General features: G+C 42.1%; 1 protein-coding gene across 1 annotated transcript; it reads left to right on the top strand.

Moving 5' to 3' along the window:
- The first annotated feature begins 6,132 nt into the window (after positions 1-6,132).
- Positions 6,133-18,403, top strand: CDO1 (cysteine dioxygenase type 1). The gene is made up of 5 exons (XM_061429937.1): positions 6,133-7,281; positions 9,910-9,987; positions 11,547-11,701; positions 16,670-16,839; positions 17,678-18,403. Exons 1-5 carry the CDS (start codon positions 7,112-7,114, stop codon positions 17,705-17,707), a joined length of 603 nt encoding a protein of 200 aa, XP_061285921.1. The 5' UTR covers positions 6,133-7,111; the 3' UTR covers positions 17,708-18,403.
- The last annotated feature ends 380 nt before the right edge of the window (positions 18,404-18,783 follow it).

Raw genomic sequence — 18,783 nt, 5'->3', positions numbered from 1 at the left:
AGTGTGGTTTGCAAAAGGATTTGACTTAAAGCAACAAGTAATTTGTTTTTAATTTTTCATGGCATAAGATAAAAATGCAATATGACAGTTTTGATGTCCAATAATTGAAGAGCTCATTTCAGTTGATAGGAAAAGACCATTGAAAAATGGGCAAAATACATTAAAATGCAGTTCACAAGAATAAAAATATTGATGGCTAATGGAGCATGAAAAGTACTGGACATCACTAGTTATAAAAAGTACAAGTAAAATCTATGAAATGCTGATTATCACCTCATATTATCAGTAGTTAAAAACAATTACCAGTATTAACAACACAGGGGAAAATAAGCCCTATCATACTCTTGGTGAATGAAATATGAATTAGTACTGCATATTTAGGGGACATTTCAGCAATCTATCAAAAGTTTTGAAATTGTAAATTTTCATTTGTTTATTTTGTCTATTCACCTATAGAGTGCCTACTATATCCTCAGCATTGGAATAAAGCATAAGATCCCTGTTCTGGAACTTTCTAGTTGGGAGGTAGATTGTCAGGTGTGAATTTAATTCTTGAAATTTTAAATTGATTTTTTAAAATAATAGTAAGATACTTGATACCAAATATTAGATTTACCTTTTTTTTTTTTTTCCTTTTTGGTCATGCCACTCAGCTTGTGGGATCTAAGTTCCCTGACTAGGGATTGAAACTGGGCTCTCAGCAGTGAGAAGGCCAAGTCCTAACCACTGGCCTGCCAGAGAATTCCCTTTGCTTTCTTCTGTGATATTGAAGGAAAGATAAAACGGGTATGTGTATGAATATGATTAGAATCTTGAGTTAGAGGAATCCTTATAAATCAGCTCCCATGGTTCCCTATATGTTCTCTCATGAAGCAGATATACCTGAAACTCATTGGTTATTTACAGTGACACCCTATCCATTTGGAGCTGGATCTATTCTTTACAGAACTCTCTTCCCTACTGCCTTCCTCCCTACCTCTTAAAACTGTCTCTTCCCAGTTGTACTAAGTACGAAGCATATCTTTTCCCCTTTCCCACCTCAATTCTCCCAAGTCCTCTAATTTAATCATGGCAAATCCATTCCTTCTGATTCTTTAACTAACTCCTCTCTAACAACCCACTTCCAGTCTGTCAGCACATCTTGGCAACTTTACCAAAAACACGTTTGGAATTCAGCCATTTTTCATCTCTTCTCTGACTCTAGCCAAGGCTACCGTGATTTTCATGTGAAATATAATAGCCAGCTAATTGGCTTCCCTTTATCTTCTCTGTAGCCAAAATCCCCAAGTGGCTTCCTGTTTCTGAGTAAAAGTCCTAAGTGATCTAAAGTCCCCATTTCTACAGCTTGCCACCCACATCCATGTTCATCTGTGTTATTCACACACTGGGCTTGCTTCCATCCCAAGGCTTTCTGCTTACCATTTCCTCCACCTGGGAACTTCCCTAAGACAACCACATTTCTCACTAACACATCCTTCAGTTCCTGCTCAATCATCACTTCATCAAGGAAGTGTTCCCCTGAGCTCCCGCTAAAATGACACCTCCTCACCACTTTCTATCTTCTTTCCCCTGCTTAATTTTTCTCCATTGTGTGTTGTATATAGTAACAATACCATGTGTCCATTTCTGTATGTATACTGTATGTAGTATTAGTTGCTGTAGCTACCCCCATGAACACTAGAACATAAGTCTTCTGAGGGCAGTCTTAAGTTTTATAGTACATGCTTTTAAATATGTGTTGGATGGATAGATAGGTCAATATTGTAAACCTCTAATAATTCTAGCTCCTTTCTCTGGATATCTACCACATGTCAATGTCTTTCTTAAATGGTCTTAAATCTATCTTAAGCATGATTATCATTGCCCTGGGCCATGCACAGTGCAGTAGAACTACCACCTCTGAATCTAGGTATTCTGCTTATGTTCATAGAGCCTGTACTGGCAGTCACCTGGGGTAGGGCGGGCATGAGGGATACTACCATTACAATGTGCAGTTCTTTGTGGAAGAATATACACTTACTCCTTGGAAGGAAAGTTATGACCAACCTAGATAGTATATTCAAAAGCAGAGACATTACTTTGCCAACAAAGGTTCTTCTAGTCAAGGCTATGGTTTTTCCTGTGGTCATGTGTGGATGTGAGAGTTGGACTGTGAAGAAGGCTGAGCGCCAAAGAATTGATGCTTTTGAACTGGGGTGTTGGAGAAGACTCTTGAGAGTCCCTTGGCCTGCAAGGAGATCCAAGCAGTCCATTCTGAAGGAGATCAGCCCGGGGATTTCTTTGGAGTGAATGATGCTAAAGCTGAAACTCCAGTACTTCGGCCACCTCATGCGAAGAGTTGACTCATTGGAAAAAACTGATGCTGGGAAGGATTGGGGGCAAGAGGAGAAGGGCACGACAGAGGATAACATGGCTGGATGGCATCACTGACTTGATGGATGTGAGTCTGAGTGAACTCCGGGAATTGGTGATGGACAGGGAGGCCTGGCGTGCTGCGATTCATGGGGTTGCAAAGAGTCGGACATGACTGAGTGACCGATCTGATCTGATCTAATCTGATGGGTGTTCTTTGCAAGAAAATTAAAAGCCTGCCAAGAAACAAGTCTACTGCATTTGAATGTACAGCCACAAGGATCCTTAAAGAAAAAACCAACAGTTGAATTACTCTAATCAGTTAACGGTATGTTTTTACTGAAGCCACCATTCATGTACACTCAAAGCACTGTGCTAGGCACAGAGGCGAGGATACAAAAATAACATGTAATTGAAGTGTATCCCAAAGGTTCTCATTGTCAAAATAATCCACATAAGTAACTACAGATGCCTGCTACAGGGTGGTAAGTACCATAAGAAAGATACTGATTATTGCTCTAGTTGTTCAAGAGGAGACATGAGAAGAAAGCATTTGAGCTAAGACCTTAAGTAGGATTTGGACATATTAAAATGTCTTTCTAGTATCTAGGCAGAAGAAAAGCTTAAGCAGAAGAATGGATTTGGTAACCACAAGACATACTAACTAATACAATCTGGCTGGAAAATGAGAAAAGTAAAGGTGAAAGATGAAAAAGATATTGTAGAACCAGGACATGGAGCATTTTAAGTGCCAGACTGACAAACCTAGTGTGTAGAAAATAAAGAGTTACTGAAAGGTTCTGGCCAGGAGACATCATCAGTCTGGAGTTTAAAGGATAGTTAGTGTGTATAATACGGGGTCCACAGTGGGAAAGGCCAGCACAATAATCCACCCAAAATTATAGTAGAGGCTTGACCAAGTGGAGTAGCAATAGAAATAGGTGGGAAACCATGAAAGATATTCTGGGGATTTTAAAAGTTATCTATTGGTTGAAAAGGCTTGAGAACGAAGCAATGAGGTCAAACCAGTCAATCCTAAAGGAAATCAGCCCTGAATATTCATTGAAAGGACTGATGCTGAAGCCAAACTCCAATACTTTGGCCACCTGATGCAGAGAACTGACTCACGGGAAAAGACCCTGATGCTGGGAAACAAAGTCGGACGCGACTGAACTGAATTGAGAATGAAGTTGGAAAGAGTAGGCAGTGGTGGATGAGGTTCTTGAACTTTGGTAGCCTCATTGTGGAAATAGAACCTCCAGGAAATGAAAACCATGTTTGAAAGGTGTTTTAAATACGGTATATTTCATTTGTGGTACTAAAAGGTGTTAGAGATTGCTCTCAGTGTGTGTGCTTAGAGAGATGTAGGAGACATCCACATAGAGGGGATCAATCGTGATTTTGGGGGGAGAGTTTAGAGAGGCAATGAGTATGAATGTGTGGATATAGCTATATTACATAGATAGAGCCTTGATTATAGATACATATATTTTATATATACATATGTATATACACACACATATATATACATATATATGTGTGTATATGTGTGGATATATATATATATATATATATATATATCCTTGAGGTCTCTGAATGTCAAGAGGAGCTAGAAAAAGAAATACTGTCTGAAAAATTTAGGGAAGTGTAATCCACTATGAAATGCAGGAAAGTTAAGCTCGTATCTGATTTTTGTTTTTCATTCCCAATATTTGTGAGTTAAAATGGCTGAAATGAGGTACTCAGTAATGAAGAGACAACAGGAAATTCAGTAATAGCCACAGGACTGGAAAAGGTCAATTTTCATTCCAATCCCAAAGAAAGGCAGTGCCAAAGAATGTTCAAACTACCATACAATTGCGCCCATTTCACATACTAGCAAGGTAATCCTCAAAATCCTTCAAGGTAGGTTTCAACAGTACGTGAACCAAGAACTTCCAGATGTACAAGCTGGATTTAGAAAAGTCAGAAGAACCAGAGGTCAAATTGCCAACATCCATTGGATCATAGGAAAAGCAAGGGAATAAAAAAAAAAATCTATTTCTGCTTCTTTGACTATGCTAAAGCTTTTGACTGTGTAGGTTACAACAAAATGTGGAAAATTCTTAAAGGAGATGGGAATACCAGACCACCTTACCTGTCTCCTGAGAAACCTGTATACAGGTCAAGAAGCAACAGAACTGGACATGGAACAATGGACTGGTTCAAAATTGGGAAAGGAGTATTTCAAGGCTGTATATTGTCACCCTGCTTATTTAACATATACAGAGTATATCATGTGAAAGGCTGGGCTGGATGAAGCATAAGCTGGAATCAAGATTGCTGGGAGAAATATCAACAACCTCAGATATGCGGATGATACCACTCTAATGGCAGAAAGTGAAGAGCAAGTAAAGAGCCTCTTGATGAGGGTGAAAGAGAGCAAAAAAGCTGACTTAAAACCAAACATGCAAAAACTAAGATTATGGCATCTGATCCCATCACTTCATGGCAAATAGAAAGGGGAAAAGTGGAAACAGTGACAGATTTTACTTTCTTGGGCTTCCAAATCACTGCAGACAATGACTGCTGCCATGAAATTAAAAGACACATGCTCCTTGGAAGAGACATCACTTTGCCAACAAAGGTCCGTATAGTCAAAGCTATGTGTTTTCCAGTAGTTGTGTAAGGATGTGAGAGTTGGACCATAAAGAAGGCTGAGCGCCAAAGAATTGATGCTTTAGAATTGTGGTGGTAGAGAAGACTCTTGAGAGAGTCCCCTGGACTGCAAGGAGATCAAACCAGTCAATCCTAAAGGAAAGCAACCCTGAATATTCATTGGAAGGACTGATGCTGAAGCTGAAGCTCCAATACTTTGGCCACCTGATGCGAAGAACTGACTGATTGGAAAAGACCCTGATACTGGGAAAGATTGAGGGCAAGAGAAGGGGGCAACAGAGGATGAGATGGTTGGATAGCATCATCAATTCAATGGACATGAGTTTGAGCAAACTCGGGAAGATAGTGAGGGACAGGGAAGCCTGGTGTGCTGCATTTCATGGGCTTGCAAAGAGTAGGACTTAGTAACTGAACAACAACAGGAAAGACGAGAATAAAAAATTTTGAGATGATCAAAAGGCTACAAGTTTTTAATACTTTGTCCTATAATTCTTTAACCACCTCTGCAACACACACCACAAAAGGTTGGCTTCTGGAGTACTAACGTATACAATATATACAGATATTCATACATATGTATATATGGCACCCCACTCCAGTACTCTTGCCTGGAAAATCCCATGGACAGAGGAGCCTGGTGGGCTGCAGTCCATGGGGTCGCTAAGAGTCAGACACAACTGAGCGACTTCACTTTCACTTTCCACTTTCATGCATTGGAGAAGGAAATGGCAACCCACTCCAGTATTCTTGCCTGGAGAATCCCAGGGACGGTGGAGCCTGGTGGGCTGCTATCTATGGGGTCACAGAGTTGGACACGACTGAAGCGACTTAGCAGCAGCAGCAGCAGCAGCATACATATAAATACCTTGGAGCAAAATCTAGGAAAAACAAACCAGTCTTCCAGAAGTCTAGACCTTAAATAAACCCCAATCTATCTATAGTGAGAAAGAAGGATTCTCTACTGGCATTTCTTCTGTCCTTCACTTTTATTTTCATTCATACCTAATTTGTGTTCATCTCAAAGCTTGCTGTGTGCTACGCACAACATAGAAATGCATTTTCTTGTGTGTATTACTGGTACAAACAAGTACCAGTAGTAGTATCCTTCAAGCACAAGCCTAAAATTGAGAGATTTAAGTAACTAGAATGCTTTAAATTTCTTTGACTTGAAACATCAGGTCTTTGCATTGAATACATTATTTTTAAGGAACTGTTTTATTTTAAAAATCAGAGGGATACCCGGCCTTCTTTTGTTTCACTAGGTTGCTCTAGACACAAGCCTCCCTTGTCAAACTGTAATTTAAAGTACAACACATTCAAATTTTTTTAAAGAAGATTTTGATTTATTTTCACCTAGCCTTGGAGCACATTATCGATGGTTTTAATCGGCAGAACAGTAGCTCTCCAGCCTTAGGTGTGCAATCCCTCCTCAACCTTTGCGAACTGTTCAGAATCCCTCGGCTCCATTTGGAAGAAAACCCCCTTTCTTTCCCGTTTCTTCCTCCCCGTCGTCCTCCCCTTCTCCAGACCCCTTCTGTCCACGTCCTAGCATTGTGAACCGAGGCTGCAGAGCGGAGCCTCAGGGAGCTGGGCGGGGGAGAAGGGTATGGATGGGCTGCCAAAAGGCGCCCTGCTCCGGGGGGGAGAGACTGCGCGAATCCCACCCCAAGCGCTGGGACCGGCGAGGACAGCGTTCCGCCAGGACGAGGCTGCCGAGGGAGCCGGGGTCGTTTGCATGGGCCTTATCCGCACACGTTCTCGCCGCTCTAAGCACCCTTCTCAGGTAGCTTCCCGCTTCTCCCCACACCCCGAGAGACGTTGGTACATTCCCGCCGACTCCGAGAGCTTTAAAAGGGCCCTGGGAGGCTGAACCTACAAGGTTTGGTCCCGATTTGTGTGCGCAGCGCGTACCCAGACCCGCCAGGGCGGGTATCTTGGCACGGGCTTCTTTACGCCGTGGCCCTCGTGCATTCGGGGGCTTTGTGTCGCGTGTAACTGTCTAGCCGGCGCCTAGGAACTCTCGCCTCCGGCTCCTCGGCTCGCTCAGTTCCTCCTCCATCGCAGCCCAGCAGCGAGACGCGTGCCGCCAGTTACTCGGGGGATGGAGCGGACCGAGGTGCTAAAGCCCCGCACCCTGGCCGATCTGATCCGCGTCCTGCACCAGCTCTTCGCCGGCGAGGAGATCAACGTGGAGGAAGTGCAGGCCGTCATGGAAGCCTATGAGAGCAACCCCGCCGAGTGGGCAGTGTACGCCAAGTTCGACCAGTACAGGTGAGCGCGCTCTCGCCCGGCTCTCCGAGGCTCCGCGGCGCCGGCCTCCCGGCCCAACGGCGGACAGCACGGGAGGAGGGGGGTTCCACCGCCGGAGAGCGCAGGCGGCCGGGCTCCCGCCGCGCCCACCCTCGCTGTGCTCCCAGCCGGCTCCCGCACCCCAGCGCCGCGCCACCATGCCCGCGAGCCCTGGGGCTGCGCTCGGCGCTTTGGGCCGAAGCTGGGTCCCACTGGCCCGAGACTGCGACAGGCTCCCGGGGGGGCGACAGGGACCGCGCGGCTGCAAGTTTTCTGTTCTCTTCTCGTTGATAAACCCCTCGGCTTCCGAACAGCCAGTCCTCCCAACCCTGGCGTCCAAAGCAGCAGCCCTCCGCCCGCCCCCCACCCCGCTCTGGAGCCTTCGCTCGCCTAGTCCGCGGAGGAGATGCGGGAAGCCCGTGGGGGCTGGACTAACCCGGGGCGCTCCTAGAAGGTCCAACAGCGGCCCGGAGAAAGGGGTGACTGTGGCAGACACAATTAAGCGACAGGAATTCTCGCACTTCTCCCTCGGTCGCCTGCAACCAGGCGTCCGCCGGCAAGCGTTTTTGCTAATATAAAATAACGACCTGGGGGTGTCAGCTGCTGTTTTTCAGTCTATGCTGATCCTTCTCTCAAAGCAATTTGTCTCCCCCGACTGCGGGTTTATTTAAACCCACTGTTTGGTTCTCAAATGAGTGCTTCTCTTTCATCCCCCAAGCAATATACTGTTTCTTATCCTTTAGATCTGAGAGTCTGGAATGTAAATTGAAGACCCCTCGCTCCTCAGCTGTGCTAGAGTGAGATGAACGGGGTGGGTGCTCATTGCAGCCCTGGCTTGGAGATTAAGTAAAATTGAAACGTGAAGCACTACAAATCCTCTGGGGAGAGAAGTAAAATTTAATCACCCGGAAGAGTGAGGATTGCTTTTTCCGAAGGGTAGCCAGCGCTCCGGTCATAATGGTTGGTAGTGTTGAGGGTAGGGAGGGCTCTGGTACTCTTCCCATGACTTGACACGTGAGCTAACAGGAGCTACCTCACAACGGTTCTGTGACATAGTTGCGGTTCTTATCCCTATTTTACAGGGGAGGAGGAGTAGGTAATGAGAGGGTTGGATTACCTGCATAAGAACTAATGTCCAGGATTCAAATTAGCATTCTTGTTCCCGAGCCTACACTAAACCACTACTAAACTTCCTATGAACATCACGTGCCATCATAGCTTTCTTCTACCTAGATTTTTTATTGACCAAATGAAATCAGTTAACCAGGGTAGCTTGTAAGAGCTTTTAATCTGTAGAACAAGGGCATTTCCAAGGCCTTGAATTCACCTTGATAGACAAGCTCGAAACCACTTGATACCTTTGGACTGGCCTATTCCACGGGTTTCTGAAGCACCCCTCAGTAAGATAATGGGCGCAGTCCTGCAGCTGGAGGAGGGAGGGAGATGGGAGAACAGAAATCAACGCCATCATATTTTGTGCACGTATCAAGTGTCCCAGTACAGGGAAGGAGTCTGATCTCTGGCCTTGGGAAGGCCAGTGTAGAAGAAACAACACCGAGTTAAGTGCCAGGCAGTAAATTCTCCTGAAGAAGCCCCAGCAAGAGGAGGACCCTAGGACTGATGGAAGAATAGGATCCCTAGTACAGAAACCGTTTCCCAGGGTCGCGGGCCATGTGCACGGCCCCTCGCAGATCATAAAGGGCTGCGAAGTGAGGATAACTGTCCTCTAATCCACTAATCAATCTCAGAGATCCTGCTCGGCCAGCACCTGGCCTCCAGCCGAGGGGAGGAGGGGGGTGTGTGGGGCGCAGTGAGCAGATGACCATGTGAACAAACAAAATGCGATAGAGTCCTTTCCTTAAAAATGAGTTTAAATAAATGTCTTAATTACCTAACTTTGTTAATTAGATGGCGTCAAGAGAACCCACTAGACCAACAGAAACTTTAAAGTTGATTTTTTGAGGTGGGGTGGTGTGGGTGGGCTTGTTTTGGTTTGAGATTTTTGGAGGCCAATTGCTAATTTCTCTTCACTGTAAAAGGTTTAGGGTATTATTTTACTTCACAAGTATAGAGACTTTTGTCCTGGTACTTAGGTCCCTCTGTGGAGGATTTTTCATTATGATGCTTTTGAATGTGGATGTCGTTTGTGTCTTGGCTGTAGTAAAACTAAGGAGAGTTCCAGAACAGCTATTTAATAAAACCTTGTTTCTCAAATTCTGGTGTAGCTACGGGGAGGAGAAAAAAAGATAATAGCATTCTTGCTTAGAGCAGTAATGTACTTTGAAAATGCTTTCTGTGAGAAACTTTTTTTATCAGTTTGAGGCTGTCACATGAAAAATCAAGGAATTTGATTTTTTTTTGTTACCTTTTTCATTGCACTGATTGAAACTGAGCAGCTGTGAACAGTGATTCAAAATACAAAAATGTCTAAAATGAACCATAGAAAAATATTTGTTTTCATTTGTGCTCAATGTCTAACTAGACAACCACATTTAAAGTTGCTGAGAGGTTAAAAACATTAGCATTTGTAAATTAATGATACTGTATGACATTTTTCTCCCAGTGCTTGTCTCATCAAACAAATTCAAACTTCTGATATGTTCTTTTTAGGTATACTCGAAATCTTGTGGATCAAGGAAATGGAAAGTTTAATCTCATGATTCTATGCTGGGGTGAAGGACATGGCAGGTAAGACAACTGCTCGTTTGGGTATTTATTACAGTGTTTGGTCCAGCATATGAAAAGCGCCGTGCGGAGTGGCCACGTGTCTGTGAGCACTAATGCATCCCAAATTGCTCACAGTGCTCCCTGACCCCAGCAAAACTCCTCATGGGAATTAGCATGAGCGGTTTAGCATACACCATGTATGAGAGACCTGCGCCTCAAATGAATGGTAAATCAAAGGAGGTGGTGGGAAGTAACCAGCTTAATTTAACCTCTGTGTTCTCTGGAGTTAAACTTTCTATGGAATTATGCTAAAACTTGACCTTTGTGGTGCTTTGAAGTGTGTAAACAATTGTCGGGCCAAAGACCAAAGCATCCAGATGTGAAACTAGAAAAGCAATGTGGAAAATTTCTTTCTACTTCAAGCTGATTGTTTCTTTTCTTTCTATGTAGATAAGGTAACTTAGACTAATACCAATTCTTGGTTCTGTAATTTTTCCTCATGTATTTCCTCATTTTTCCGCTTATGTATTTGCAAGTCTTACTACCAGTCAAGTATGATTACCTCTTTAAGCAGGTCCTCCTCAGTCTTTTGAAAATGGTAAAACAAACAAACAATAATCCAGACCCATTTTTGGTACAAAAAAGAAAACATGAATTTATAAGATTTTGGAAACTTAGGTTTATACAGTGCATTTACTAATCTATCTAGAGTGAAGTTGTTTTCATCCTCTCAAAATTTTTTGAAAGCAGATTATATGTTTAGGAGTAGGATGACGCTCTGTGACTTAGGAAGCAAGTTCTTATGGTACATTTATGGGTTAACAGAATTCAACATACGAAGTAAATGCTGTAGTGTATACAAATTCATACCTTTTAATCAACCCTATAGCTAATACTACTTAATAAACTTAAATACTCTTTACAGGAATAAACTCTTTCCCCAAATCCAATTTGCTTTTTTATTCTCTCATCAATATTGGGAAGCAATCACAGGTAGGATACTCTAAGTCTATAAAATGGTAACATTTTATATACTTTACAGTGTAGTTTTCAGTGGGTAGCACACACGTTCATACTTTTGTCCTCCAGAGGAAAGAGAGAAAAGCCTGAGGAGGAAAACACTGTCACATGACCTTCAGCCTTCTCAATATGATGCCATTATTACAGTTATTATCGTTATTATCCTTTATACAATTACTCTAATGTAGTTTTTAAATCAAGTTCTAACCCAGCTTAATTGAGTTATTAAAAGCTGTATCTTGGAAAAGATAAATGGTTACTGGTTTTGTGTTTCTGTTATCAAAGTAGTTTTACCACAGGGTTTTAAAAAGTGAACTATTCTTCAGTAGGGTTATGGATCAAAACTATACCTCTTATATGCATCAGCATGGAAAATATAGTGTTGTATTACTTTGCCCTGAACAATGTTGAATTATAAACTGATGACATTTAAAAATCCAGCTGAAGTGGATATTGGCCTGGGAGATGCCCTACTGACAGTTACAGCTGTAAGCTCTGGACAGACTGTTATAGGTCTGAGTTCATCTACTGAGTTCCATTGTTGTTTTGTGTAAATATAGCAGTATCCATGATCACACCGACTCCCACTGCTTTCTGAAGATGCTGCAGGGAAATCTAAAGGAGACATTGTTTGCCTGGCCTGACAAGAAATCCAATGAGATGATCAAGAAGTCTGAAAGAATCTTGAGGGAAAACCAGTGTGCCTACATCAATGGTAACATCCAATACATTTTTCTAACAAGTGGGGAAAACCTTGCACACCCATCTGAAATATTGCTGTCTTACATTTGTGCAGTAGAGCATGGATCCTGGAGGCATGATCTCATCTGCTTAGGAAGTAACCTAAAAGTGGGTTTTGCTTTCTTTTCTTAAAGCTTTGCATGTGGATGCTTGCCAAGAGTTGGACACGACTGAGTAACTAAACCATCCCCATGTGTGGATGGGAATCACTTATTAAAAACATATGCATGCAGGCTAGCATCCATTGAAGAGTCATTTACCTACCAAGTCTTAGGACAGTTAGAATCAAATAGGAATTTACATAAGGAGAGTCTTTTAATAAAGGTGAGAGGCCAAGTTGGAAGTATTCTTTGGTTAGAAAATGGAAAGAAATGTTCTGGAAGTGATTAAGAATGCTAGCTAGTCCCTGTTTTCCTAAAGTGCATACAGCTTACTTCCAAAGAGTATTCTCAGGAGAAACTTTATGAAGCACATTATTTAGCAATGATTTCTAGATCTCTGACAATTCATTCTTTCTCCTGAATGTAATATGGGAGAGCTGAATGCTCTTCAGTAGAGGCAATGATTAACATCTGTGTTCCTAAAGGGCTTAGTAACCACAAAAAGCTCCTCAAAGCTTCTGTGAGATAACTTTTTTATTCCCATTTACAGATGAAATTGCCAACACATAGGAAGATTAAGGTCACTCAGGATTTTAACCCAAAGAATTTGATGCCAAAGCCCACACTCTTAGTTGGGATGCTATCCCACTTATCTAAAATAAAGTATTACAGAGGTTTTTCTGGAAAAGCAGGTTCTTTCTTCTTAAATCTTCAAGTTAAGTATTGGCCTTGGTACGTAGCTTAATTTTGTCCATTAGTTTAAGAATGCAAGTCACTTACAAAGGTCAGATTGTGTAGGAACTTTTCCCCCATTCATATAACACGAGGGGGTTAGTTCCTCAAGTGGCAGGAAACTCTTATTTGAGGTGGACTTCCTGAGTGGCACTAAAGAAACTGCCTGCCAATGCAGGAGACATAAGAGATGTGAGTTCAATCCCTGGGTCAAGAACATCCCTTGGAGGAGTGTGTGGCAACCCTCTCCAGTATTCTTTCCTGGAGAATCACATGGACAGAGGAGCCTGGCGGGCTACAGTCCATAGGGTCTCACAGAGTCAGACACGACTGAAGTGATTTAGCACACACATAAATAGCACGCACACGAGACTCCCAAGAACAAGATCACCAGTACTCTTCACAATAAAGCCAAAGCCTTTCAGAATAATTACTTTCCGCTAGAATCACAGTCATTATGAAGCTACATTAGATCTTGGAGAACACTTAAGAATTTTTTCAAGGGTCTTCAATGCAAGAGACTGTGGGAATTGGTGTGCAAGCGGTCCTGTCTAAAGGGACAACATGACTACAGCTCCAGTGAGATCATCCTGGCTTTTTTCCATAGAAGTGGGACATTCTGATTTTTTTTTTTTTTTGCTGCATCTCATGGCATGCTGGACTTCCCTGACCAGGGATTGAACCCATGTCCTGTGTACTGGAAGCTCACCATCTTCACCAGTGGACCATCAGAGAGGTCCTGGGAAATTCTGATTTTTATGGGAAATTTTGCTAACCAGCAAAATACTGGATAAGATAAGCTAAATATTTCTGTAGACGTATTACTCAAAAGCCACAAACTTTTAACCTTTGATTTTTACATGCAGGAGGAATGCTAGATATGGATAGTGATCAGAGGAAAGATGTTTCAAGTACAGGAAAGAGCATGAGAGAAGGCACAACCATTGCAAAGAATGAAAACTATGTGGGGATGGTCTAGCTGGAAGGGAAGAATAGACTTGGATAGGAGGGGGAGAAGAGTAAAGCAAGATCAGGGCCTTAGCCTCCAAGACAAGCTTCGAGTAAGAGCTTTCTTTGGTCAGCAGAAGTTTACTGGGAATGTCTTGATCAAGCAGTATGCATCACAGGGTGAAGAAGAGGGAAAATGGGGCAAGGAAATCAAGTTACCTGTCTTAATAGGCAGAAGGTAGACATTGCCTCGAACAAGCTGGCATCCATAAGTATCACCAAGAACGGTCCAGTATTAGTGTGACAGAGGGTATATCATTGGCAAAAAGGGAAGGAGGGAAAGACTAATAATAATAATATTGCTGGAATCACATCAGGGATCAGACATGAGCATCTGGGGCTTCTAAAGAATGGGTGAGCTGTTTTTGTGGGATCTTTGCTTGCACTGGGTGGTCTATGCACTTGCAATTGGAAGGGAAAGGCAGTCAGTTCTTCAGAATGTTTAACTTTTGTTCAAAATTAAGCCAGTGTTTTATAAAAGCTTAGGCTATAAAATGGAAGGGTTTGCGTATCTGAGAACTAGGCCCCATTTTTTTAAATGAGGAAGACAGAAGATCCTGGAAGTTCTGAGTTGTTCAAAGGTAGTCAGTCTAACTGGGAGTAGAACCCAAACCTTTTGTTTCTGGCCTACGTTGTTCTTTGTCATGCAAGCTCCTGGAGCTAGATGCTAAAGCGTAAGGCCAAATTAAGTGCCCTAAGGAGAAGATGGTAAAGCGTCTGTCTACAATGTGAGAGACCTGGGTTTGATCCTGGGTTGGGAAGATTCCCTGGAGAAGGAAATGGCAACCCACTCCAGTACTCTTGCCTTGAAAATCCCATGGATGGAGGAGCTTGGTGCAGGCTACTATCCGTGGGGCCACAAAGAGTCGGGCATGACTGAGCAACTTCACTTTCAAGGAGAAGAGGGTGGCGGAGGATGAGATGGTCGGATAGCATCACCAACTCAATGGACATGAACTTGAGCAAACTCCAGGACATAGGGGACAGAGAAGCCTGGTGTGCTGTAGTTCGTGGGGTCACAAAGACTCGGACATGACTTAGCAACTGAACAACAACTAACTCACTAACACACTGAACTCCTTCCTTGATTCACCTTCCAACTGTCTCTCTACTATATGAATTTCTTTATCCACATAGTTATACAAATACTTTGTTTTGTTTATTTCCGTCTTCTTGAAGACACCTCCCCCAGGCCTTTTGACTTCCTTCAGTGTGGACTGGTTGGCCAGGGCTCCCCCTGGGTCCCCTCACACCACCCAGGCTTTCCCTTTCCTCTCTCCGGGCGCCTATCCCCTCGTTTCCTGAGCTCATGTCTGCTTTCTCTTGGGTTCATATGCTTGTTTTGGTAGCACATGTCTTCCGACGGCCCTGTGAGAAAGGGTACATGGAAGATAAATTTTTGAGACCTCTTATATCTAAAAATCTCTGTCCAACCCTTATGAAATCATGACCTGGCAGCTGCTTTTTCTCAGAACTATAAAGGTAATCCCTTGTCTTCTAGTTTCCATTCTTCTCGTTGAAAGCCTGGTTCCTTTCTCTATGAATCCTATTTTTCCTTTCTAGGAACTCTTGAGGCCTTCTCTCTGGGTGTCTTTTGATGCACTTTGTTTCATGACACTCATTGTGCTGGGAGCTCAGGAGGTCCTTATGCTCTAGGAATTCGTGTCCTTCAAAATAATATTCTCAAGTTGTTTCTTTGATTTTGCTGTTGTTGTGTTTCTGTTTCTGAAACTACTATGGATCAGATATTAAAGCTTCTGAACTAGTCCTCTGGCGTTTGGGTTTTTTTTTTGATCTTCCCTATGTTCTGTCTTTGGCCCTTTGTTCCTTGAGTCTTACAGGTTTTTCTTCTAGCGCTTCTATTCATATTTTTATTTCTTCTCTTTATATCTGTGAAAGCTCTTTTTTACCCTCTAGCCCTTTTGATGGTATCCTCCTCTTCTCTCTGTCTCTCTCTGACCGCACCAGGTGGCTTACAGGATCTTCGTTCCCTGACCAGGCGTTGAGCTCAGCTCATCACAGTGAAAGCGCTGAGTCCTAACCCTGGGCCACCAGGGAACTCCCTTTCTCTTAGTTCTATGAGGGTATTGATGTTTTTGGTTTTGTTTTTTAAGCCTTCTCATGAGTCGTGTCTGTTTTATGTTGCCTTTTTCTCAGGTTGCTCTTGCCTCTATTATACTAGCAGCTCTGCTCACGTGTCTGGTGGCCTTGACTGGGTGCTAGCATTTAAAAACCAGGGACACAAAAGTTAATTGGAAGCTTTTACACATGGATGGTGTTTGTCAGCTGGACTTCATTCTAGATCATCTAGTAAAGCTTTTCCCTTGAGGAACAACCAAGGGCCATATCTTCAGGACTTTTTTCTTGAGCTGATCAGATTCTCAGAGAAACTACTTCCCAATTCTTATGTGGAGAAGAAATTCCCATTTGGCAGCATTTTGGCAATTTTGTGATGAAGAAAGTGGGGACCTTACCACTCAATGTGTAAATGTTCACTTTAGTCACCAGTTTTTCGCTGAGTATCCACCAGTCCTGAGTTCATCTGCTGTACTCTTTCTAGAGAATAAGTAGATCTCAGACTTCCACCAGGGTTAGAGGGGAGGTGAGGGAAACAAGATGAAAAGCATTTGAGGCTAAACTTAAGACAGACTTCAACTACTGCTTATGTTTGAAGCCCGTCTTTACCTTCATTTCAGGAAGTGTCTGTGCTGCCAGTTTCAGGATATAAATCAGGTTATTTCTTGGTCATGTCCAGGCGTAACTGAGGATTTAGCTTTCTCTCCTCTGCAATGCCATCCGTCTACTTCTGTACTTTCAATTTTTTTAAGAGTTTTTTTTTTTTTTTACTTTACTAAAGAAGTTTTTTCTTTTCCTTTTATCTTTATATGTTGATGCCTTTTTAATTCTTCTACTTCAAGAAACAGTGTCTTCAGGAAAAAGCAGAGTGTCATTTACTCTTTAACTGGAACTTCAGTTATAACTAATTTTTAATAATTCCATATGTATTGGTTGATTTAAGATCTTGGGTGATTGGCAAAACTTTTACCTAAGTCTATCATCTAAGCCCCTTCCTCTCTCCATCCCTCTTGGATATTGTTTAGATTCCATTGGCTTACATCGAGTAGAGAATATTAGCCATACAGAGCCTGCTGTGAGCCTTCACTTGTATAGTCCGCCTTTTGACACATGCCACGCCTTTGATCAAAGAACAGGACATAAAAACAAAGTCATCATGACATTCCATAGCAAATTTGGAATCAAGACTCCATTTGTAAGTATAATTTCTCTCTCCTATGTTTAAATGCTTTGTAGGTTGACAGCATTACATGGATACATTGCTTTTTTTGTTCTAGATATTATTTGAATATCTTAAGTATTCTTAAGTTGAAGTATGAGATGAGCCTTAACTTGGGGAAAAGGCCCACTATATATTCTCTTATTTTCTTTAATTTCAGAGACTATACTTCCATTTATTAAAAAGAAAAAGCTTAAATTAGATGAAAGAATTGATTATTGAAAGATTTCAAAATTTAGTAATAACTAAAGAAAATATCATAATTAGGGAAATAAGAGTGAGAACTATATTGATAAATCTGTCACTGCCATGACTTAATGTTCATGGTCTGATCTGCTGAGACAGCATAAATAACTTGCATAGTTAACCTTTGCACAGTTGAGACCCTGTTCTGGTAATGTGAATAAGGAAACTTGCCTGTTCTGGTTCCCAAGTCACTTTGTCTCTGAGTATGATGGCAACCCACAGTGACACGTTATGGCAGTCTCCCACCTCTGAAGCCAATGGGCCACGTAGGCGAGTGGTCTTCAGTTAGTCGTGGGAATGCCCAGAAATGCACAGTGCATGAGAAGACTGAATATCCTTATCCATCTTATGAAAGTACAGCCTTTGCGAGAAGCCAGGGCAGAATTTTCTCAGCTGATTGCCCTGCTTTATTTCCTGCATTCCGATCCCCAGGAGATAGATAACTCTTATCACAGGAACAAAACAGCAGAAGCCCCACTGCCATATACTGAATTTTCAAACGCTGCTAGAGAAGCAGAAATGTCTCCTGTAAAGATCTTACCCTGCTTTCTTTCTTTCTTTCTTGCAGACAACTTCTGGATCCCTGGAGAACAACTAAGGGGCACCAGGCCCTCTGAGGTTTTACTTTAAGGTCCAGCGAATTCCGCCTTGGACAGGAAGATCTGCTACCACTTGCCTGTCCAGTAATACACTTTACAAGGCCAATATGAGATCTACCATAAGGCAGATGCTAGTTATAAGGCATTAAGTAAGCAAATAGTGCCCCGAGCTACTAGAGAAGAAAAATCCCACTAAAGATGAAAAGGCTTATGATTTTCAAGGTCAAATCAAGCAGGTTTTACCTGTTAAACCCATCAGAACCATACTAGGAATGTCAATGATGGTTTTTATAGTTTTTGGAAACACTTTGGTCTCTGGATTGTAATTAGCAATAAATAAAAGCAAGATATCAAACCACCCGCCTTGTTACTTGGAAGGCTAAATGTAGATGTCTTCAATATACTTTATATGTTCTTAATATTTGAGGAGAACTTTTTGAATCTGTGCATTTTATTTTTCCAATCTTATTTTACAAATTCATATTCTATAAATAATAGAGTAGTAGATAGAGAAACTTAAGGCACTTTGCCATTTGGTAATTAAATGAAGGGCAGAAGATTTCAAAAAGTACGTGTACCCAAACCCACAACAAACTAAAACTATGAACTCAATTTCTAATGTATCTGGTGGTCAGAGACTTTGTACTGCTGCCAGAATTGCCAAATAATTTTAATAAAGTTGGGTTTGAACATAATTCAAAGTTGTCTTTCTCTTTAGCTTGATCAGATTTTCATATAATTCATGACTTCTTAGATTTAGGTAGACTACCAAATGCACTGCAGAAGATGCTTTTACGATACAAGAATATAAGAAGACCGAAAACCGCATTCAAGAGGAACTTACCTTTGGGGGTTTTTATATGTGTTCACCAACTGGCCAGAGATAGCAACCCAAGGGTCTCTGGCCCTAGGGCAGTTCATAGACATGATCAGTTTTGCCTGAAAATTGTCTGTGGGGTCTGTATGTGTTTATATATGAATTGGATTTCAACAGTTAAAAACTGGGGGTTTCGCGGAAGGAGGAATGGACTTTGAAGTATCTGGCAAGACTGGACCTGCACTGCCTTTTCACTGA

This window comes from Bos javanicus, chromosome 10 (assembly GCF_032452875.1).
Source record: "Bos javanicus breed banteng chromosome 10, ARS-OSU_banteng_1.0, whole genome shotgun sequence".
Taxonomy (NCBI): domain Eukaryota; kingdom Metazoa; phylum Chordata; class Mammalia; order Artiodactyla; family Bovidae; genus Bos; species Bos javanicus.
The sequence above is the reverse complement of the archived record's forward strand: the minus strand, read 5'-3'. Positions and strand labels throughout refer to the sequence as shown.

What these genes read in the sequence shown, in the direction of transcription:
- CDO1 (XM_061429937.1), top strand. Translation starts at nt 7,112, where the DNA reads ATGGAGCGGACCGAGGTGCTAAAGCCCCGCACCCTGGCCGATCTGATC. An exon ending in TGGGGTGAAGGACATGGCAG is followed by an intron (nt 9,988 to 11,546) that starts GTAAGACAACTG and finishes GTGTAAATATAG; the next exon opens with CAGTATCCATGATCACACCG. An exon ending in CCAGTGTGCCTACATCAATG is followed by an intron (nt 11,702 to 16,669) that starts GTAACATCCAAT and finishes GATATTGTTTAG; the next exon opens with ATTCCATTGGCTTACATCGA.